This window comes from Peromyscus maniculatus, chromosome 2 (genome assembly GCF_049852395.1).
Source record: "Peromyscus maniculatus bairdii isolate BWxNUB_F1_BW_parent chromosome 2, HU_Pman_BW_mat_3.1, whole genome shotgun sequence".
Taxonomy (NCBI): Eukaryota; Metazoa; Chordata; class Mammalia; order Rodentia; family Cricetidae; genus Peromyscus; species Peromyscus maniculatus.
This window is the reverse complement of record NC_134853.1, coordinates 6,457,552-6,481,181: the sequence shown is the minus strand read 5'-3', so window position 1 is coordinate 6,481,181 and position 23,630 is coordinate 6,457,552. Positions and strand designations below refer to the sequence as shown.

Here is a 23,630-nt window from a genome sequence, read left to right as displayed (position 1 = left end):
ACCAAGCTATCTCCCTACCATTTTTTAAATTTAAAAATAAAATCCCAGAAATTATTGTGGTCATTTGCTGTATTTCCTTTACTGTATCACTAGGGAACTCTAAAAAACTATGTATATTAGCCTAAGTAAATCCATATTTAAAAATTATCTTTCTTATTGTTAGATAACTAACAAAGTGAAGTTTTCACAAAGGAAAATGCTTTAAATTGGAATAATTGAAGCACTGTTCACATATGTTGTTCTGAAGATTAACTGAGAAGATACATTTGAAGTCATTAGTGCAGCATCTTCTAGTAATAAGAGTCCAACATTATCTTACAGAATTATATTGCCATCCTTTCAATAACTGTGGACTTTGACTACTGACAGTCTGTAGCAACATCTGCATATGATATCACTCCCCTTGTTAGGTGTTACCATGGAGATGGTGCTTCCTCAAGTGCCTGAGGAGATGGCTGTGTCACTCTGTGCCTGTTTACCTGGAAGGTGCTTCCTGGCAGTGACTTAATCTTCCCAAGAGATAAATTAAACAGCTGGTGTGTGCTGCTGAGCCTTCCCTGTAATTACTGGAGAAAATGTCATGCAGCATGCTTTCAATGTGATTTTCAGATAATATGTCTTTTCCTGCCATCCCGTGGCAGCCAATTAGTTATAAAACTGGAGATGGAAATCTCAATGAGCTTCTTTTTCATCGAGGATGCTCTTATGATTTCTTCCGCCCACAGTTCCAAAAATATTTACAAAGTTTCAGCTCGTATTTTCTTGAGTTGTAGTTGGTTAATGATAAGTATGCTATTTATCATTAAGTTTTCATCATGTTTTTGTAGTTTGAAATGGAACACACGATTCTAAATGGAACAAGGGCAGGCTTTGGTCAAGTTCTGAAGCTGTACCACCTACTAAATGCTGTCTTCTCGACATCCCTAGGATTTGGCACCCCATGCTGGCTTTGAACTTCCTATGGAGATGAGGTTGGCTTTGAACTTCTGATCTTCCAGCCCCTACATCCCGAGTGCTGGGATTTCAGGCGCACACCACCCTGCCCAGTTTATGTGGTGCTGGGGGTGGAACCCAGGACTTCCGTGTGCTAGGCAAGCACTCTAGCAACTGAACCACATCCCCAGATAGGGGCTGATCTTTGAAATCTCTAAATTGGGAAAAATGGCCTCTTTCCATAAAATTGTTAGTGTTGGATGGCATTAATGATGTGTGTAGTACAGCTTCTGAAGACAATCATTAAATAATAGTTATGTTATCATGTTACTTCTATATAAATTATAGTTCTACTAAAATATTGCTTGAACTTTATACCCTTATAAATTGAATGTTTGAGAAATTGCTGTCCCTGTAAATTTGACTTGGCAAATGAAATTTCTTTTTTTATAAATCGTCTTTCATTTTTACCTTTATAACTTCTTTTAGAGGCAGGGTACTATACGGCCTAGGCTGGCCATGTATTCTGTGTAGCTGCCCTTCCTGAGTGCAGGGATTACAGACTTACACCATCATGCCTGGCCACACAAATCAATTTTTATTCTACACAAGCTTGCCTGTTAAAAATATAACATGTAAGCTAGGTATGGCGGGCACAAGTCTTTAACCCCAGTATTCTGGAGACAGAGGCAAGTGGATCTCTGTGAGTTTAAGGCCAGTCTGGTTTACATTGAATTTTAGGCTTGCCAGGGCTATATGTAGTAAGACTTTGTCTAAAAATATTTTTTAAATAGCAAAGTGGCTTTTTGAGAAATGCATGTAATGGAAGTTCACTCAAACCTCTGTGAGTTATAACTACAACCTACAACTCTATTGGAGGCAAAATTGAAAATACCCGGTGTGGAAACACAGCTAACATCTAGAATACAGCAAACACTCAATGACTGTCATTCTTCTCTATAAAGGGCTGCACGTGCTTTCTATAAATGGTCTGACAGGAACTATTCTAGGCTTTGTAGGCTCCCCCATATCTGTCACAACTACCAATTCTGCTGTTGTGGTAGGAAAACAGGACCCTAGTAGGCAAATGAATTTGTATCGCTGCATTCCCATACAACACTCTTTACTGAATCTGTCTGGTTGTTTGCCAACCCTGATTCAGTGCAATAGCTTGGCCTCTGAGAAGGCACTGTGACTCTTAGGAAGACAGGGAAACTTGGAGGATTGCTTTCCAAGTGCTGTCCGCTCAGCTCAGTTCCCAGGGGTGTGCTCATGCCACGGTGTGTTAGGGGCCCCTGTAGGAGGCTGTCGGTACAGGGACAGGTTAAGCAAGACCACCAAGCGGACAGGCTTCATGTGCACAGAAGCATTTCGTGCTGAAAGAATAAAATGTTAATTTAAAAAAATGCTTTTGCTTTTCTTAATTGAAAAAAAGTGAAAAAATGAAAAATAATAAAGGACACACCAAAAAAAAAATCCCATTAAGGTTGTTCTACCTGTGAGTGAGAATTCCTGGAAAGAAGCTGTCTGTATAGGCTGATCAGCCAATTAGAACTGCAGTGATGTGGAGAGGTTGGGATGGTGCAAGTCCAGAGCCCAAATACAATTGATCCTGGGCTATCTCCCACCCTGTGTTGGGCATAATATCCTGCTAAATATTCTGACCAAGAGATTTTATAAAAAAACCTTTTGGAATGTATTAACTTAACGGAACCCCAGCTTCCCACTAATCAAAGGGTAGAGTTTGATCAGTCAGCATCTGAGGCCAACAGCAGAGGTTTCCGCGTCTTGCTATCAACCCCCTGTCTGGTGTATACAGCAGTTTATTTGAAAGTGTCTTGATTCATGGATTTCTTTGTTCTGTTACTGTAAACCAATGAAACTGCTTCCATGTTGGAACACGGAACTTGGGGTAACCTAGATCCATGATCACTTACTTACATTTGGCTTCTGAACAACCCGTCTCTTAATCCCTCTGAAGTGAGAGCTGTGTTTTTGCGTCGACATACCCTAGCTATTAAATTTGAACAAATGAATGTATTCCATCTAGTTGCAAAATTATTTTACATACCAGAAAATTCATTCCACCCTGTGTACATAATTCAGTGATTTTTGTGTGGGGGGAGGGGTGTGAATTTATAAAATTGTGCAGTCTTCGCCAGAATCTACTTTTAGAACACTCATTTTAGTCCCTCTAAAGTAAAATTGATGTAAAGTAGGGAGGACTCAGTAGTTGAGAGCACTGGCTGCTCTTCCAGAGGACCCAGGTTTCATACCTAGCACCCACATGGTGGCTCACAACTCTCTATAACTCTAGTTCCAGGAAATCTGATGCCCTTTTCTGGTCTCCTCAGGCTCTGTACCCATGTGGTGTACAGACACACTTACTGGTAGAACACCCACACATAGGATAAAATGAAAGAAAAGAGGGGAAAAAAAGCTTTAAAAATTGACATAGAATGAGCTGTATATATTTTCATATACAGTTTGGAAGGACCTGGCACTCTCCCAACTCACTGGAATTGTCTGTGAACACATCCAGCATCATGAAAAGCTTCCTTATGTATCTTTGTAACACAGTCCCCAGGCAACAGCAGATTTGCCTTTAGTACTAGGGACTGGTTTGCATTATCTAGAATTTCCTAAGGTAAATCACGTAGCTTGTGTTTTTCAAATGTCTTTCTTTCACTTACATTGGAATTCATCCAGGTTTTAGTGTGTATCATTAATTCATTCCTTGTGTTGATAACCAGCATTGTGGTGTAAGAAAATTATGCAATTTTTCTGCTCCCTTTGAGGTAGACACTTTGGCTGTTTCTAGTTTTAGCTACTACAGATCAAGTGTGGCTATTCTGCTTTGGTATGTGCATACGCTTTCATTTCTTGTGTGAAAACACCTACATTATCATATCATACATTAGGTGTGTGTTTAGTTCCTTGGGACTCGGCCAAAATGTTTTCTAAAACATCTGTACTATTTTATATTCCGACCAGCAGTATGTGAGAGTTCTAGTTCTTTACTACCTTGGGAATTAGCCATCTGAAAGGTATTTGGTAGTATTTAATTAGTTTTAATGTGTTGTACTGTTTGAACAAGGAATGTCCCCTCTAGGCTTACGTAGGAACACTTGGTCCAGGAATGTTAGTGCTGTCTGGGGAAGTTTAGGGTGGAGGCTTTTAGAGGAAGTACCACACAGGGCTCTGGGGGTTTTCAGCCTCACCCCACTTCCACTTCATCCTCTCCGCTTTGTCCTTGTGGTTGAAGACATGAGCTCTGAGTTTCCTGCTCGGCCCTAATGTCACCATGCCTCCCCTGGGACGGACTTTCTCTTTGGGACCCTGAGCGGGTCCTTCTATCATTGCCTTATGGTGTTTTATTGTAGCAACAGAAAAGTGAGTAACACACGTGTGTTTTCCTCACTGAAGATTCTGATCAGTGTCGCGGGCTGATTTGCCACCCACGCGTCTTCTTTGGTCCAGTGTCTGTTCAAATAAATCTTCCCCAGTTGTTATCTTCTTCTAGATGTAGGACATCGTAGGCTTCACAATTAGCTCTCTGATCTGTCTTGGTGCTATGTGTGGAGATCTACTGGTTCAGCATGGCTTCTTGAGAATATTGTGCCCTCCCCAGGGCATTGTGTTTGTGCCTTGGTCAAAAGCCAGTTGTATACATGTTTGTGTTCATCTGTCCCTAGGTTTCATTTTCCATTTCCTTGCTTAATCTGTCTGGGTGTGGGTCAGTGTCACACTGGTACAAGGGTGACAGCTAGAAGTCTTGGCATTATGTTGTCTATGTTCTCCACCCGAATTGTTGGACATTCTTTGTCCTTTGTATTTGATAGCAATTTTAGAATGAGTTTGTCAGTTTTTGCAAAAGCCCTGTTGGAATTTTGACTGGAATCACATTGCATGAACATGCCAATTTGGGAAGATTTGACAGCTTAACAGGCTTAACAACATTGAACGTCCCAAGCCATAAGTGAGGTGTGCCTCTTTTCTACTTTATTGAATCTTTAAATTCTCTTAAGGGTGTTTTAACAAAAAGCGTCGCACATTTTGTCTGACTTATCTCTACACTATATATGTTTGTATTTACATATTTCTGAGGTTTAAAAATTTTATTTATTATTATTATTGTGTGTGTGTATATATGATGTGTGTGTGTTGGTGTGGGTACATGGATGCAGTGTGTGCATGTGGAGGTCAGAGGAGTTGTTTCTCTCCTTCCACCTTGGTTTTGAGCAGGCTTTCTCTGCTTTCTGCCTTGCTATGTCATTCAGGTCAGGTCAGGTCGCACGGTTCCAGGCTTCTGCCTCTGTTTCTCACCTCACTGTAGAGTGCTGGGATTACAAAAGCATGCTACTGCATCTGACCTTTTTATGTAGGTTCCGGGGATTGAACTTAGGTCATCAGGCTTGTGTAGAATGCAGTTTTACCCATTGAACCATCTCATTGCCCCTCCATGGTATGTATGTGCATATACATATAACATATATATGATACATATGCACCAATATACCTTGCACCTTTATATTTTTGATGTCTTTGCAAATAGTATTGTTTTGAGCTCCCGATCATTGTGTATATATAGAAATACAGTTGATTTTAATATTCATCTTTCACACTTTCCAAACTTGCTGATTAGCTCTATAAACTTTTATTAAACATACAGTTTTTTTTTTAAATTTAAACTTAGGTTTTTGACAAAAATACGATCACACTGTCAATGTATTTTGTATTCTTTGTTTTCCCTGAAACTTTAGAGACAAGTATTTTCTCAAGGCACAAAACTTTCATAAATATTAAAATTAATGGCCATACTACATCTTTATACTTAGTCTCTCTGGCACTACTGCTGTCTCTATTTTTCTCCTGTGTGGAATGCACCGATACATGTTGTCTCTGGGCATGGATCTCCGTTGGGAGAGTGCTTGTCTAGCATGTATGAAACCCTGGCTTCGATCCCCAGCTCTGCAGGAAGCAGGCAGGAAGGATCAGGACTGCAAAGCTATCTTCAACTTTCCAAAGAGTTGAAAGCCAGCTTGGAATGCGTGAGACCTGTCTCCAAAACACAAATCATATATATATATAAATATATTTATATATATAAATCATATATAAATATATTTATATATATATTTATATATATATGATTTAATATATTTCTACACATAGGTATATATATATATATATATATGTAGAAATATATTAAAAGCTTGACTGTGCAAGTCTGCCCCAGTAACCTGTAAGAATGGCCAGTCCACAGATGTTTCTAAGCTGCCTCAATACTGCCTCAGGATTCCACCCTGCTGGCTACCGACAAGCTTCACACTCTATTGTTCACATTTTCTATTTCTTTGGTAACTTGTGAAGGTCCATGCTTTTCACTGGTGTTTTGATTAGCTTCGTGTATTTTCTGTTCGAATTATTGGAGGAATTATCCTTAACTTTTTATAAAACTTGAGGCCGGGCGGTGGTGGTGCACGCCTTTAATCCCAGCACTTGGGAGGCTGAGCCGGGCGGATCTCTGTGAGTTCGAGGCCAGCCTGATCTACAGAGCGAGATCCAGGGAAGGCACAAAGCTACACAGAGAAACCCTGTCTCAAAAAACAAAACAAAAAACAAACAAACAAACAAAAAACAAACAAACAAATAAACAAAAACCCAAAAAACAAAAAACTTGAATTATTTCCTTTTTCTTTTCTTCCTTTTTTCTTAACTAACAAATGAAAGCCGTAAGTATTTTGGAAGGATAAGATGGGCTGATATTTCTTGGGCTGCCTGACAGCTGAAGTCTGTCCTGCGGCACTGATAGTGTACGCTCACACGTGGCCATCATGACACTTGGAAGTCACAGCACATTCGATAGCCTCCTTCTAGGCCCCAGATATTAATTAAGGGCAGATGGATTCTTCTGTATGCACTTGTACATCCTCTCTGGGGGGACAGGGTATACCCTAAATAATTTTCAGACTTCTTTGAGACTGTTTCTATAAGGTGGTTCTCAATATGAATCAGTGGTTGCTGCTAGGAGGAAAGGCAAGGAATCTATTTAAGGCCTTCGCCTCTCTCCTTCATGACCCAAGATGCTCCCTTGATGCCTCGGCAAGTGATAGACTGAGCCCCGACTGCTGTGGCAGCCAATCTTCTGCTGTCAGCTCTATGTCAAAATAATTGAGTCTTTTAAAAGAAAAAAAAAATCACTTCTCAAAATAACTGAGACTAAAGGGCCCTTATCCCTGGGCTGGTGAGTGGCAGGAATGAGAGGAGGGATATTTTCTTTAAGTCTGGTGCTCTGGTACAATGAAGGATGTTGGCAGTCTTCCAGGAACTTGCATGCAGCTGGAATGAGAGTTGGTGTCACGGCGCGGCACTTCAGTGGAGCGGGGGCTGCTTTCATGTCTCTTACCTTCAGTCGATGTGCCACCAAGCGAGTACAAGAGGTGGCCTCCCAGCACTGGGTCCCACGCTGGCTTCACTAGGCACAGAGGACGGCGGGCATGCACGTAGAACACAAGCCTGCAGACATGTACAAGAACACAAGGTTCCAGGCGCAAGCTCGGATTCCGAGTCTGGACCCAAGTCACCTTTACAGCCAATCCACTGTCTGCACTGGCTCTCGAGGTTAGTGACGGGGCTGCCGAGGATGTACCTCCTGGTCCAGCGGGAGCAGTGAAAAGCTGGAGGCAGCGAGCAATCTAAAAGCAGAAGCTGATAAATAAAAGATCAGGTTCAGATGATGCTGCAGCAATTCAGTCCTGTTATGGACTGGGCTGTGAGACCCCAAGGAAACCCCAACAAGGGAAGGGAGGGAACCGTAGGAGAACGTGGTAAAGGCAAAAGTGAGGCCTCCGTGGCTGTAACCCGCAGCGACCAACCGGTAAGTCACAGACTTAGGCGTGGGAGGAGGGACAGAAGACTCAGGAGGATCGACAGGGGTCCCCCGGGAGCCGGCACACGACTGTTCAGATTGCGTTCTAAGGCTGAGGCTTCGGCTGCTTCAGTGTGTTCACTCCAGGTTCACGGCTCCTGTCTTCATCTTGTCTCTCTGTTCAACAAATCTTTATCGGCTTACGGTCAGCGCTCCTCAGCCATTGATAAGGAGGCAGTGAAGACTGGTTCTTGGGCCCACATAACGGATGCTGCCATGAGAGAGGTTAACAGGTGCATGCTGCACTTGGTGGTATGAGTACTGATGGAAACTCCAACAGTCAGGCCAACAAGACGGGGCGATGGCAGGTGTTGGACTGTGTAGATCGTGGGGAACCATGGCTGCTCTAGGAAGTAGTGTCTGAGCAGAGTTCTGGAAGAAGTCTGGAACGGGGCCACGTGGGCACAGAGGAATCATGTGGAAAGAAGAGCATCTGACTGGCTTGATTTGTCACCTGCTACCAGTGAATCATGCAGGACAAGGTCCAATGGAGAAGAGGCCATGAAGACTGAATGGACCAGCAGGGAGTGGATGCCGAGAGAAAATAGGTTGGCTTTGACCAGAAGAGGATGCAGAGATTCAAGTAGCAGAAAGAAAGATGTCCACCCTACTTGAGGGTAGTGGTTCTCTCAATGAATTCTGCCCATAAACAATCAGAATACATGGGGAGGGGAACTTGAGTACCCAAGACCTGGGCACAGCAGGAGTGAGGTGGACAGAGAGATCTCTGGCAGCCACATGGTACTCTGGATTTTCAGAATTCCACTGAATGCTTTGGAAGGAGAGACAAAGCAAAGCAGGAAACAGACATGGGGACACCCCGGACTACGCCTGCCTACCCATCCTAGGTGTTGGCATCCGCCCTCCATTGCCCAGAGGAAGTGACTTACTCCTTCACAGTCAAATGGGACCGGTTTTTCCGTAGGACACTGCCTTGTGGGAGAAGCCAGCACTGCCACCAGTCGGTCTGACTGTCCTCAGGGAAGCGGAGCAGGCAGCTTGTGCTCATACAGTTGCCTGTGCACTGAGGTCTATGGGTGGCACCAGGGTAGAGGCCAGTAGTGCTCACTCTCCTCCATCTTGAATTTGAGATTTTGAAATGTCTCCATGTTTTAGCATGTATTGTTAACACATTCTTTAAGACTGATAAGCAATGTTCTAATGTACGAACTTACCACAGTTACTAGTCCGTTTACTACCTGATCTTTTCGTTGTTTCCAGCTTTAGCTACTACAAATAAAGTACCACGGATACTTGCAGTTTCTTAAACACACTTCTAGACATCTGTGCCTTTGCTCATGCAGATGGCTCTGCCCGCATCCTGAGAGGGTTATGCCAGAAGTCATCTTTCCCACAAATCCTCCACCCTTCTCCCTTGACTAATTACAAGAGATCCTTCCTCCCCTCCACTCCACAACACATTGTTGATGTCCCACCTAGTTATTGCCCCTTGAGTCATAGATTTATGCGTTCTTCACTGGGGGACCCTTTGTCAGTCATTTTGACCTTTGCAATGGCCCTGACATGCTCCAGTGCCTTGTCACAGAGTGGAAGAAGGAGTGACTTCCTTAGCATCTAGGGTACGAAGCCAGAAAGGCAGTAACTCTGTAGGCTGTCATGATACTGGAATCTTCGTTGATTATGCTAGGGTTACTCAGTTTCCCACACCCTATGAGGCTATGGCTGGCCAGCCAACTGCTGTAAGGGATTCTGGGATCACTTCCTGTGATTCAGGACTAGACATAGAGGCTGGTTGAAGAATCCACCTGGGACGATAGAATTTAAAAAAGTATGCCATAGAGTTGGAATCAGCTCATCAGAACAACCATGTCTGCGACCCTCTCCAATGCAGCATGGTTAGGTTTTTGTGATGAAGAAGGAACATTTTTAAATTCTTCTTGAAATGGGGGTGGCAGCTGGATAGGGACTGAGGAAACACAGGAGGGTGTGGCCTCGAGTGACTTTACTTCCTCCCTGTAGTCTCCACTGAGATCGCTGGGGCCACTCAGGAGCAGATGAACCAGTGGCCTGGCTGTCTAGTGCCAGTGGTTCCTCTTCAGAGACCTTGGATTTAGAAGTTACCTGTCCCCCTACTGGGGTGATATGAGAGAGAATCATCACCCCAGTTAACCAGCTATGCCATGTGTGAAGTTAACTGCTGAGACATTGCTCTACATCCCACAGAGGAGATTTTAAGACAACATAACATCCAGGCTTTGCCATGGTGATACTGCTTTAATCCAAATTTACAGTGAACAGGAAGATGAGCAGAAAGATTGTGAAAAAACGTAATTTGACCAAGAAAGAAGAATGAACTGATTTAAAGTTGACAGGTAGCTGAGGACAAAATAAAGATAATTGTTAAAAAAGATTTGCACAATTAACGAGAAACCTTGCCTTATTTTGCCCTGGGACAGTAGAAAAGTACCTGGGGGTGGGGGAAGACCTCACTCGAGGAAACCTCCAGAATGTAACAACATATACTCATTCGGAAAACCTTCATATAGGAAGAAAGGGCTTAAAAGCGGAGGCCTAAATAGGTAGAGTAGTCGAGTCCCAACACAACCACCTACAACAATGTTTTCTCAGGTCCAGCCGCCCAGACACTCAAAGGCCATTGCAGTTGTGGTGAAGAGGGACCAGGTTACATCTTGTGTTGATTGTGGAATCTGCTGTCATCCCCAGCCTGGTACTTGGTTTGGAGTCACAGAGAATGCAAATGTTATAGGGTTGTGGGAACTGGTACCAAGGTTTCAGAAAGGCACTGAAGCCGGGGAATATATGACAGGGTCAGATTTCCTGCAGTCAAGGAGGCCCTGAAGGGCATTGCACGAAGTTGTGAAGATGAAGCCTGAGTTGCAACGGAGACCCTACCATGCTGGAGATGCTGGGACAGTGGGCTATCTCCCCAGGAAAGCTAAAGTTCTTAAATGTTAATGTTGCCAGCCTAAGAGAGCCCACATGTGCTCTAGGTGGCAGGGATTGTAGGGACTGCTACCTGAGACTCTTAAACTCAGATGATTCCACTGTAGACCTCAGATGTTAGACATGGAGCTAGAGGATGCTGTTGGAACCGTAGGACTGTGGGACTTTTCAAGTTAGGCTGGATGCATTTTACACTATGAGATGGCTATGAGCCTAGGGAAACAGGGGTGGAATGATATGATTTGAATGTAAAATGACCCCCACAGACTTGTGTGTTTAAACATTTGCTCTCCAGCTACGGATGCTACTTTGGGAAGTTTCTGAAACAGGAGGTGGATCTTACCCAAAGGAAATGGGTTACAAGAGGGTGGTAATGAATGACTGTCTCTCAGTACCCTTTTGGATCTGAGTTCTCTTTGCTTCCTGATCTATGTGTGTAGTCATAGTTATACATTTTCACTGCTACAAACGTCTTCATGATAGACTCTACCCACTCAACCCACAAACAAAGTTGAATCCTTCCTGTCTGTCAGGCATTGGATCGTGACAGCTCAAGAAACGTAACGAAAGCAAAAAGTAAAAGAGGAGAGATTGCAATCCAGGCTAAATCTATATGGGAGAGAGTTAAATATGGAATGGTTGGTAAGTGAGCTTCAGAAGCAGTTCACATGATATGATGTAAAAAAGCATAAATGATCCAGTACATCCAAGACTACACAGAGCATCCCTGTCTCAAAAAACACAACAAAACCCACCAAAAACCAAAACAAACAAAAAAGCAGAAATGAAAATATGTTAGGGTGAAAATAATTTAAGAAGAAGGCAAAACTGGAAAGTCTGAAGGTAAAGGAACATAAGGACACAGACAAGTGCCAGAAACATGGGCAAGAAGCAGGCAATGGGACAATTTGGGAGTTTTTGTTGAGTCCGGCTTCCCCTTGTCCTTACTCAACCAACTCTGGAGTCCAAGGTGGAGGCTGGTGGAGAGCTTGGCAGCTGAGGGTGGCCTTTCCAGCCTTTCCCATTACCACTGGTTTCTTCCTATGGAGGGTTTTGAATATAGTTGGGAGCTGGAGGTCATGATTTTGTTTGTTGGGGTTTCAGTCTGTGCCCCACACATATGACAAATACCATCTTCAGAGGAACAACTCTCACTTCACATTTGTGAATCAAAATAGTACCCAGGAGGGATTATTAAATGAACTGTATGATGATACCAGTACAACTGTATGATGATACCAGTTAGCTATATCAATGTTATTGACAGGACATGTGAGATATTTATGTGAAAAATGAATAATAGGCACAATATAAATCTGATTTTAAAATGTAACAGCATATGAATAGTGCAAAGTATGTGTTTTTAATCCCTTTAAAGCTTTAGGGTCCTTTACCTGAATTATTGGGACCAAATATGTTTTAGATTTTGGAGCAGTATGGATTTAGGAATTTTAGGTTAAGAATGCTCAATCTGTATAACTAGTACTGTTACTCTCTGGGTGGTAGAACTTGTGGGTGATTTCTAGAGAATCTGTATTTTGTCCTCTTGGGATTTTCTCTGAATGAACTCATGATAATATGATATGATATGATATGATATGATATGATATGATATAATATGGCATGGAAAAACCCCTCTGATTTATTTGAACAGAATAACAATAGGGCTGGCGAGAAGACCCAGCAGTTCAGGGCATTTGTTTTTGTAGAAGACCCAGGTCTGGTCCCTTGCACCCATGTGATGGCTCACAACCATCTGTAACTCTAGTTCCAGGGCATCTGAAAACCTCTTCTAACTTCTGCAGGCACCAGGCACAGAGATCTGCCTGTCTTTGCCCACATCCACACTGTAGTGACAGATGCTTGCCACTATGTCTGGTTTTCACATAGGTGCTGGAGACCTAAACTGAGTTCCCCATGCCCGTGTGATAGGCAGTTTATCAAGTGAACCATATACCCAGTTGCAAAAGTAATATTTAATGCCTGGTGTTTTGGCTCATGTGTATAATCTCAGCAATCAGGTGACTGAAGCAAGACAAGTGTCCTGAATGAGACCAGCCTGGGCTACAGATTGAGGTCTTGTCTTCCCCACCCCAAATTAACATTTAACAATATTAGAAAGTACATAGGCAAAGAATACAACTTTGTATTTCTTAGATGTGTTGCTCAAATCTTAAACTGTTCTTATAATAAAAAAAAAACCTGGTACCAGATAAGGAGGCAAATGTTGAAAGATCAGAGAGACAAAGGAACAAGCCACCTCTTACCTCTAAGACTCCTCAGCCTGAAAAGGCCTTAGTTCCTGTCTCCTCATGCCTTATATACCTTTCTCTGCCCAGCCATCACTTCCTTCCTAGTTTTGGGATTAATGGTGTGTGTACTTCCCAAATACTGGGATTAAAGACATGTGATTCCCAAGTACTGGGATTAAAGGTGTGTGCCACCACTGCCTGGCTCTGTTTCTCTCCTACACTGAGTCAGTATCATGTAATCCAGGGTGGCTTTGAATTCACAGAGATTCAGATGGATCCCTACCTCCCGAGTGCTAGGATTAAAGGTGTGTACCACCACTGTCTGGCCTCTATGTTTAATCTAGTGGCTTACTCTGTTCTCTGATCTTCAGGCAAATTTTATTAGGGTACACAATATATCACCACAGATATGCATTATGAGCAAGCATTTGATGTACAGAATTATACTATCATAGGTAGAGATTAAATAACTTGCCATTGTGTAGATGTGGCGTTTGGGGCTAAACTGAGGCAGTTTGGCTCTGTCTTTGCTCATAGTTTCTCCTTTTATTATTTTTTGGATTGGTATTTTTAGAGACAGTGTTTCTCTGTGTAACAGCCCTGGCTGTCCTGAAACTCATTCTGCAGACCAGGCTGGCCTTGAACTCACAGAGATCTGCCTGACTCTGCCTCCCAAGTGCTGGGATTAAAGGTGTGCATCACCACATGCACACCAGCTCCTCATTGTCTCTTTACTATAGTTGCTACAGTGCTTCATCTGTCAGTCATTCTGTTTTAAGTTAGGGGGAAATTCAGAAAAGCATGGTTCATGTTTCCTTTCTTAAGATGTATTTGATTAAATTAAGAAAACAGATGATGAATTGTGTGTGATTGTTGTATGATTGTATGAAATACTACACATATGACAATGGTGTGCACATCTTATTTATAAAGAAAAGTACATACAGTAAAGATAAATACATAAAGCCTTTTACTGATAGGTCTGCTTGTTGAAGTGTGGGTGCCATTGGAACAGACAGTATGTAGTCTACAGGGACTCTTAGGGAAGAGGGGTTTTTAGGACTTGGGCCTAAAGAGTGGATAGAATGCAGATTGGTAGAACAGCCCAGGGAGGGTGTGGATCATCCAAGGAAGAATGGTGTGTCAGCCATTCTGGGAGTATCACCTCCAAATTTCGGCATCAGATCTTATGACTTTAAGACTGGAGTTATACAAATGTTAAGGTACAAGGTTTTTCTGGTTGTATTTAAGGCCTACTCCACAAAGGGAAACACATGCCAGGTACTGTAAACCTGGCCAAGAAACCATGGGTGGGGGGTTCATAGTCCTAAGGGTGGACCTGTGGCCAGTATTCTACTAAATGGGCACAAACCGTCCTCTAAATTTCCTTGCCTCTACTCATAGACTAGTGAGGGTCTCAGCCCTCATCAGAGAAGTTTCTCTGGGCAATGGGCAGCGGCTGCTACAGAAACAAATGCAGAATATCAGTGAAGTGCCCAGCCATAACCGAATGTGTACATCTCCCTTCCCCTGAAGACTCAGGGACCATTGTAGAAGAGGGTCGGAAAGATGAAAGAGCCAGAGGTTGGAGCCAGATTGTGTCTTCTGGGTATGACAGGACCACTGCACTCATGGACTCACAGCAGCTGTGGCTGGCTGCACAAGACCCACACAAGATCAAGCCTACCAACAGTCCAGCCTAGAGGCCAGGGGAATGGTTCATGAGGCCCAACTTTTTTTTTTTTTTTTAAACAAAGACAGGGTTTCTCTGTGTAACAGTCCTGGCTGTCCTGGAACTTATTTTGTAGACCAGCCTGGCCTTGAACTCAGAGATCCACCTGCCTCTGCCTCCAGAGTGCTGGGATTAAAGGCGTGTGCCACCACCCTGACCCCACAAGGCCCAACTCTTAACTGAGGAACTCTTGGCAGTTGGTTGCTCCTGGGTGAGACAGAGTCAGTTTCTTTAAGGGGTAGTGAATGAATGACCTCACACTCAGGAATATGTGAATAGGACAAATTGCCCTCACGATGTTATTTTTTAAAAAGAGACAGGAAGTTAGGGGGTAGGGAGGTGGGAAGTGTTTCTGTGAGGAGTCAGGGAGAGTGGTGGCCGTGAGTATGATCAAATTACATTGTATGAACTTCTCAAAGAATTAATACAAACATGTTTAAAAGGGAAGATTAGAGTGATAGCCGGAGGCCAGAGTCTGTTCCACCTTGGGACTCCAGAGGGAGCACTTCCGATGTGTCTGTGCACATGAGTGGGGAGGGTGTGGAGGTTCTGGGTGGGAGGGTGAGTGCTGTAAGTTTGCTTCAGCAGTGCGTTTCCCTGACAGCCAGTTAGTCAATGAATAAGTAAACTCACTGAGCAGGAGTGACTAGCGGCTTCTCGGAGAATGACTGATTTGCTAAGTGGACCTGAATGAAGAGAATGTGTGTACATTGAGGAAAGGGCAAGGTGTAGCTGAGTGGTGGGGTGCTTGTGCAACACGTGGAAGGCCCTAGGCTGGGTACTCATCATGGCAAGCAAGCAAACAAAACGGGCCTGAAGAAGTGTGTGTGTGTGTGTGTGTGTGTGTGTGTGTGTGTGTGTGTGTGAGAGAGAGAGAGAGAGAGAGAGAGAGAGAGAGAGAGAGAGAGCGCATTCTGCTGGGCTTCATATGCTTGCTATATAATAAAAGCAAATGTTTCTTATTGCATCACTGAATTTTGAAAGCTTCGTCTCTAGTTTATAAAGCAGCTGAGGTTTTTCTGGCGTTGTCTGATGGATTCTCCATCCACTGGAGAATTGTGTGGACTTGCTGTACAGAATGCTCTTCTTCTTGTGTCCATGCCATTGTGCTCCGTGGCAGGAGCAGGGCAGCCATACCCCTTCCAGGTCTGTGTGCCAGACGGCCTCTTTCATGCCAGAAGAACTGTTTGGGGAAGATGACTTGTGTCCTGCTTTGGCCTTGGAGTCTTAGGTTCTAAGTGGGTCTGGCTTGCTCAGAGATGTAAACATTAATTTTACCTTCCTGTGCATACAGGAATACCCATATCTTGAAAAAGTGCTTTATATTTTTGAGTGGAGGCTGTAGACTGAGAAATTACCAAGGTGTTTGTCAAAATCCCAATTTTGTATACGAAGAACACGCTTCTGGAAGGGTGCTGTGTATTCGAGGCTTGCCTCTGTTCTCTATTTCCAGATGGACAATGGAAGCACCATTAATGGAAGTCTTGTTGTTATGTGGATGATTCTGTGAAATGAGCGCTGTGATTTTTATTTGTAATGGTGTGAAAGGTGAGAAGGTATTAAACTGCCGTCTTGGTCTTGTCTATGATTTTATGTAGGAGTGACAAGGTCAAAGTTTATTCAGGCATGATAATGAAGTAGAGTAAAACCATTCTGATCATTTTCTGGTAAAGACATGCTGTTTAAAGGCTGCATATTTAAACACCTCTATTTGGTGGTTACAAATTATCAACAATGCTAGAAATGAGAAATGCCTAACTCCATTGTTGGTTATTCATGCCTTGCATGTAGCAGAGACTTGAAAATGTCAATGGATTTGTCCCCAAGTATGGAGTTCCAGCAGGGGAAATGGGAGGAGTGTGTCGAGAGTCTTCAGTGACTTCAAGGAATTCCATATCCCACCTTCAGATTTGCAATGTGGCATTTTAGAATTTTAAATTATAGAAGTGGAAATAGAAATATGGAAAAATGAAGCAGAGGCAGGAATAGGGAGGGGCATGCACCCGTAACTCTGTAACCTGGAAGCTAATGCAGCGAGAGGAGCCCAAATTTAGGACTAGCCTAGGGTAGCTCCCTGTCTCAAAAAAAACCCAGAAAAATAATGCTAATAACATTTTTTCCCCTACAAATCCATTTGACAGCAAAAGTGTTTTGAATCCAGTGACTGCCTTTCTGACCTGCGTACAGTGGGACATCCTCACCCAGCTCTTTAGACAGGTTTTAACAAACTATTATCTGGTCCATCTGTGGCTGATGCCTTCCACTTGTACTTTATGAATGATGTCATTTATGGATATTTATTCTTTTTAAAGCGATGTTCCTCAATTAGCAATGAACCAAAGGCATTCTATAATCTCATTTGATTCTAATTTAACAAAAATGCTAGTAGGGGGTCGACACTTGAGCAGTGTCTGCTATCTCAACTGAATCCAGCCTTCAGGACAGCTCTGCCCTCCAGATTCATCATCTCTCTAGAATCTTCCAGCTGTGACAAATGACACCCTCTGTTTTTCTCCTTGGAGAATCTTTCCTTCCTTCCAAGTCTCTTGGTTAGCCAATGATGGCCTTATTAATCAGTCCAGGTCTCTACTCTCAAAAACTGAATTTAAATCTCTCTCACCTAAGACCCTGGAGGCAACCCTGATGAAAATGATTAAGTCATAAAAAAAGCACACGAAGCTAGGGGAGGACTAGGTGGGAAGAGGATGGGGATCTGTATGAAGGGAACAGGAGGAGGTAAGGGGTGCGAATATGATAAAAACACATTGTATGTATGGAAACGTCACAATGAAACCCATTATCATACCCAATCAAAAATATGCTAATAAAAAGAAATTTGAATTTAGAAGTTCTAGGGAGTGGCCTGGATACTCATATTAGAAGTCAGAACAGAAGCAACCACAAAGCTTGCTAATTGACTCTGATGCTGTAAGAAGGCCACAGGGGACAGTGCAATAAAGGGTCGTTTGAAGCCCAGTGTCAGCATGAACATCTCAGAAGACGGTCACAGAACGTAGCTGTGACACAGTCGGTGTGACAATAAGGTCAGAGAACTTTAGCTCTTGGGTAACGTTGTCTGTCTGTTGTCTTTCCTTCTGTCTCCTCAGCCATCATGTACGTCATGGGAGCCCTTGGCCCTGCAGTAGGATATTTACTAGGTGGCCTACTCATTGGGTTTTATGTCGATCCCAGAAATCCTGTTCTCCTTGATCAGAACGACCCTCGTTTCATCGGAAACTGGTGAGTGGTTTCTACATTTTGCATCTCACTTACTAAGATGGTCTACTTTGTAGTTACAATTTCCCCAGTGAAGAGGGAAAAATGCAGCTAGGCATTACCTGTATTAGATGGTAGGTAGGGTAATTTCCTCCACAAGTGGCCATTTCCTTATCCCCAGAGCTAATAGAATCTGGGACCTTCTGTGGTGAGGGGACTTTGCAGAGAGGATCAAATGGAGGATTTTGAGAAGGTGGAGTATCTTAGGTGAGGAGAGGAGGGAGATAGTCAGATTCAGAGGTCTGCTGATTTAAGCTGAGGTCATGGCAGGTCACTCTGAAGATGGAGGAAGGGCTGGGAACGAAAGAATGCAGGTGGTGTTTCTAGAAGCTAGAAAGGAAAGATGGGCTTCTCTCTAGCTAGGACTTTCAGATGGGATGTACAGATGCCTGAGGCCCAGAATTAGGAGCTGAGTTGATGTGTTGTTGGAGCTGATGAACTTGTGTTATACAAGTCCGTGTGTATAATAACTTGTTATAGCAGCAACAGGAAACTAACACAGAGGCATTTTGGGTCACTGTGTCTAAGCAGAGCTCAGGAAGAGGGCTTCCGTGCCCCTGAGGGGACTTTCCTGAAAGGTTGCTATCTTCCATTATCTTTTCTGTGCTTTAGAGAAAAAAAAAATACTTTCTGTCCTACTTAGGTTTCTGTTGCTGTGGTAAAACACCGACCCCAACTAACTTGTGGGAACAAAGTGTTTATGTCAGTTTACAGAGTACAGTCCATCATTGGGGGGAGCTAAGGAAGAAACGTAAGATGGGAGCTTGAAGCAGGAATCACAGAGGAATGCTGCTTGCTGACATGCTCTTCAAGGCTTGCTCGGCTGTGCATCCTTACATACCTCAGGGCCACCTGCCCAGGGTGGAACCACCCACAGCGGGCTGGGTCCTCTCATATCACATCATTAATGGAGAAAATGCCCACAGACTTGCCCACACCAGTCCGATGGAGGGAATTTCCCAGTTGAGATTCCTTCTTTCCTGGTGAGCCCAGCTGGTGTATGACATTGACAAAAACTTAGAAGCACGTGTCCCCCCTGGCTCAGCTCTCCAGCCCCCCTTTTCCATTGCTCCACTCTGGGCAGATCTTCTCTCTTTGGACATAATTTGTTTTCCCACGCATGCTGTACATTTCATTGTTCTCTCACTTGCTAGACTTTAAGAGTCCTGCCTCAGCAGTGATGCTCAGAACTCCGGGGAATCCCAGCAGTAGGTGGAATGGTATTTATCTGCCTGCCAGGCTAGTGTTTAGTTCTTCACAGTCCTCAGTTTGCACAAAACAAGCTATTTCTTCACGACAGCAAAGCCACTAACCGAAAATATTGGTGTCCTGAGTTCATGTTGCTGGATCAGTGGCGGGTATATACTGATAGGTTTCCATTGTATGGTAAGACAGTATTTTAGTATTAGAAATTACATGTGCCACACAATTACTTTTTGAAGAGGGGCTTGGAATGCTTTATTTTATTTTTAGTGTAAAATAAGAGCCCCATAACTCTGTGGTTGGTGGGATATATGCTTAACACAAACTTCTAAGCAGTTAACAGGTAGTTTGACAGTTCTGATTTTTATCGTGACCCTCACTGAAGTTAGACAGGCTAACACCCAGGTGAACTTGGCCTGTAGAGTGAGTCATACCTGAAGGAGTGCCCTTGTCAGTGGCAGGGGGAATAACATGGGGTTTTGAGTTCTTGACTGATAGTGAAAAATTTTGGTCTCAGCTGTTTTCCTTGCAGTTCTGGAATGAGTCAGACTAGAAATTGTTTTTCATCATTAGAAAACAGATTCCTAAAATGTCCTTATGAATGCCCAGTGCCTTCCCTGTGACCTACTTAGATATCCTGAGATGAGTGTGGGAGGTAGGGAACGCAGGGGGGGGGGGGGGAGAAGACAAGCACCAATGGGAGGGGCAAGGGGCAGGGAGGACGGAAGAAACTTTCCCCTGACCTGCCTCATGCTGTCACTTATCGGTTTTCTAAGGACAGGCACTTACTCAACCGGTGGCCGAGTGCCTCGATGTGGAGCACAGACCATAAAGTCGAGTTCCTCTAGAGTGCTCCTCGTAGCTGTGTGGACTTGGGGAAATGACTTACTTCCCTGTGCCTTGGCTGTAGGCCTGTGGCGAGGAATGAGGAGACTGTGAAGAGCTCTCAGTTTGTCCTGTTTTACCTCTGTGGTATGGCCTAGCCTTCAGTCGTCTTTCTGTAGTTCATTAGGGGTTCAGCGAAGGCTCTTACACATGGGGGGCAGGCGCTCTATCTCTATGGTACATGCCCAGCCTTCCCCTTTAGCTTTTCATTTGTTTATTTTAATTATTTAGTTTAGCTCACCAAGTTGCTCAGGCTGGCCTTGAACTCACTTGTAGCCAAGGCTGGCCATGACCTGGCAGTCTTCCTGTCTCAGCCTCCTGAGCAGTTGGGATCATGGACCACTTGACCAAGGCCTCTTCAGTGCTTTGAATTTTACCCATAGTTAGATAATTTTGTCTCTCCCCTTGATGACTTAATCTTAATTCTAGAAATGATTGTGAGTTTAGAACTATCCGAGTCTGTTTCCAGAGGAATTTGAATTTTTTTTCTGTTCAGTAGTCTTGCCGGTGATAGGTTTCTCATTGAGTGCAAGCCCTAGCAGCAAAGAAGAGTTCTCGATAAATGGAGGCTGAGGGAGTGAAGGGCGAAATGATGCTGACATTCATCAGACATTTAATGTGTGTCAAGCACTGTACACACACTTTACACACTTTACACACACACCCAGTTAAGCCTTTTAACAATCAAATGCAGCCTTTAACATCGTGCCCATTTTACAGGTTGGGAAATTAATACTCCGGGAATTGAATTACTTGCATAAAACCTCTGTGTGGCATTATGGGTTAAGGAACTGATGGGTGGGGCTGTTTGCCAGTCTAATGCCCCCCTTGTGACTGGTTCATGAGAGAGATTTAGATACCTGGACCTTTCAGCGTTAACTGCTGTTGAGGTGTCTTTTCCCAACACATTGCTGCACATTCTCCTGTCATGGCTTCTCTCAGAGTCCTCTTCAGCAGTGGCTCGGTGGCTGTCAGTATCTCATGTTTCATACGGGTAGTTCTTGAAGCTATTGAGGAATATGAGCCGGTGGTTTGCTTTGCTTTGGGTTGGCCCCACACTGTCCCGTTTTTATTTGTTTGCTGTAATTCTTCCCTTCTTCTGGGCTGTTAGGGTGTATCTCGAGGGTTGGAAAAATAGCTCAGTGGGTAAGGGTGTTTACTTTGCAAGTCTGGTTACCCAACTTCACGCCCCAGAACCCATATAAAGGTTGAGAGAGAGAACCCATTCCACAAAGTTGTCCTCTGACCTCCACACATGGAATGTGGCAAGTGCATTCATTACCCCCATATCAAAACATACTTGTGTTAAATAAACATCTTAAAGTCTAACAAAGAGTGTACCTTGAACGATGGCATGAAATTCTACATCATCATGGGCTAGGTCAAGGTTGAAAATCTAGTCTGAGTGCAGATCTATGTTAAACACAAAGCCAAAGTATCTACTGCACATTAGCTGCTGATTTGGAGTGGGTGTTTCATTAGGTCTGTTATAAGCATTCTCTTCTTTAAATTTGAGGATTCTCAGAAGTATTTTTTCACCCCCTTTCCAGATGAGAAATTCAACTAGGAAAAGTGAAATCATTCCCCAAGATCTCATAGTTAGTAAGTGGTGGAGACAGGATCCAAACCCAGATGTGTCTAAACCACAGCTCATGAATCTCCTGATTCCACTGCCTGCCCTCTCAAGGAGTGAGGACGTAGGGCTTAGATAGCAAAGCAGCTTGGGACTCTTAATTCCAGAGGGTAATGGAGGACGATTGCTGAGGGCCCGTAAGCAACCAGGTTCGGAAGGAGCCATGTTGATCTATCTATGTTCCCCAAGACTGATGCCTGCCATCCATCTTAAATCTATTTCTTCCAATGTATGTATTGGGCAAAATTTTTGAATACCTACCCTGTCCCAAGCACTAGATTGGTGACAACACACCCCCTAGGAAGCTTTCTGGAACATAAACTACAAAATAAGATTCACGGTCAGCTGTCTACCTTCTTGTACTTTTTGGAGTTTGTTTCTTAAATCTTTGGCTTACAGTAGTTATAAGTTCTTCATGACAAAGATCAACTCCGAATGTCTTCATGTCCATCATATTTGTTAAATACTGTGAGGCTTGGATAAGTGGGGATGAGCAATACATTCTTAAGTACTTGCAAAAATATTTAAGCCTCATCAGCAATCAGAAATCCACTGAACATAAAGTTAGGGTATAGCTTTGATCTCTATCACAAAATGACAGATCAATAAACTATATTTGACCAGAGCTGTTTGCTTTCTTTTAAGTATATTGCTCCTTAAAACATGTGAGGTAGTCTATTGTTTTTCTAATAAATTTATGGTAGCCAGGTACGGTGGCTCATGCCTGTCATTCGGGCATTGGGAGGGAGAGGAAGGAAGGTCAGCTAGGCAAGGTCACCCCGAAATAATAATCAATTGAGGCCAGTTTGGGCTACATGAGACTCAGGCTCAAAAAAGCAAAATAAAACAAAAACTGTTATGAAATGCACACTTTAGCAGAACTAACCATGTTAGCAGAACTAATCCAGACTCAGATTTCTTGAATGGCATTCTAATCAAGTTGCTGAATATAATCATCAATATAATCCTAGTATAATTATGAATTTTTTCTATTCATGACACAAGAAGGCAAATTACCTTAATTTTTTCAGTTTGTTCAATTTTCTTCTGCCTTATACTTGATGAAGGTAAAATGATTTCTTTGCAGTTTGATTGTGACAAATCTATTTTTATGATTTGTTCTTACCCCCAAACTGAAGCCATAAATACTACTCACATTTCCCAATTTTTTAGGTGGAGTGGATTCCTCCTTTGTGCCATTGCAATGTTTCTTGTGATATTCCCAATGTTTACTTTTCCAAAAAAGCTTCCACCTCGACACAAGAAAAAGAAAAAGAAAAAATTTTCTGCTGATGTCGCTGGTGACGATGACGTCATCAAGGAGAAATCAAACACGAGTGAACAAGCGAACAAAAAAGTGTCTTCGATGGGCTTTGGGAAGAATGTCAGAGGTAAAGTATCGCTCTTCAATAAATACATGGTCTCTAGGCCAGGGCTCTGCCGAGCGTGGGTCCAAAGAGGTATGTATGGCTCTGTGGTAGAGGGCGGTGCTGGGGCCTTGACTTGGATGCGCAGCAGGTCTCTGAAATAAGAACTGTGTGGCCCCACACCAGCGTCCCTCACAGATGTTTGCTGATAGCTGGGCAGACTTGAGAGAAATGCTGCACATGCCACTTTAGAAGTTTGAGAGAATGGCCTCTTTGAGAGGAGGTGGCAGACAGTGACACAGAGTGGCAGTCGAAAAGAGGGACAAATAAGAACCAAGCAAAATGGCATATATGTATAAAAAAAAGCTACAATGAAACCCATTACTTTGTAAGCTAATTTTAAAAAGGAAACTTAAGGGAATAATTTTATCTGTTGAACTTGACAATAGTAACATAAGTTAGGCTTATATTTTTCAAAGCTTTAAAGAATGGA

At 43.2% G+C, this 23,630-nt stretch overlaps 1 protein-coding gene across 3 annotated transcripts in view; it reads left to right on the top strand.

Moving 5' to 3' along the window:
* Positions 1 to 23,630, top strand: part of Slco5a1 (solute carrier organic anion transporter family member 5A1) — a 147,125-nt gene that overhangs the window by 52,271 nt on the left and 71,224 nt on the right. For all 3 annotated transcript variants that reach the window (XM_076563710.1, XM_076563711.1, XM_076563709.1), the window contains exons 3-4: positions 17,881 to 18,013; positions 22,944 to 23,161. In XM_076563710.1, the coding sequence (XP_076419825.1) occupies positions 17,881 to 18,013; positions 22,944 to 23,161 (351 nt within the window). The remainder of the gene's footprint in view (positions 1 to 17,880; positions 18,014 to 22,943; positions 23,162 to 23,630) is intronic.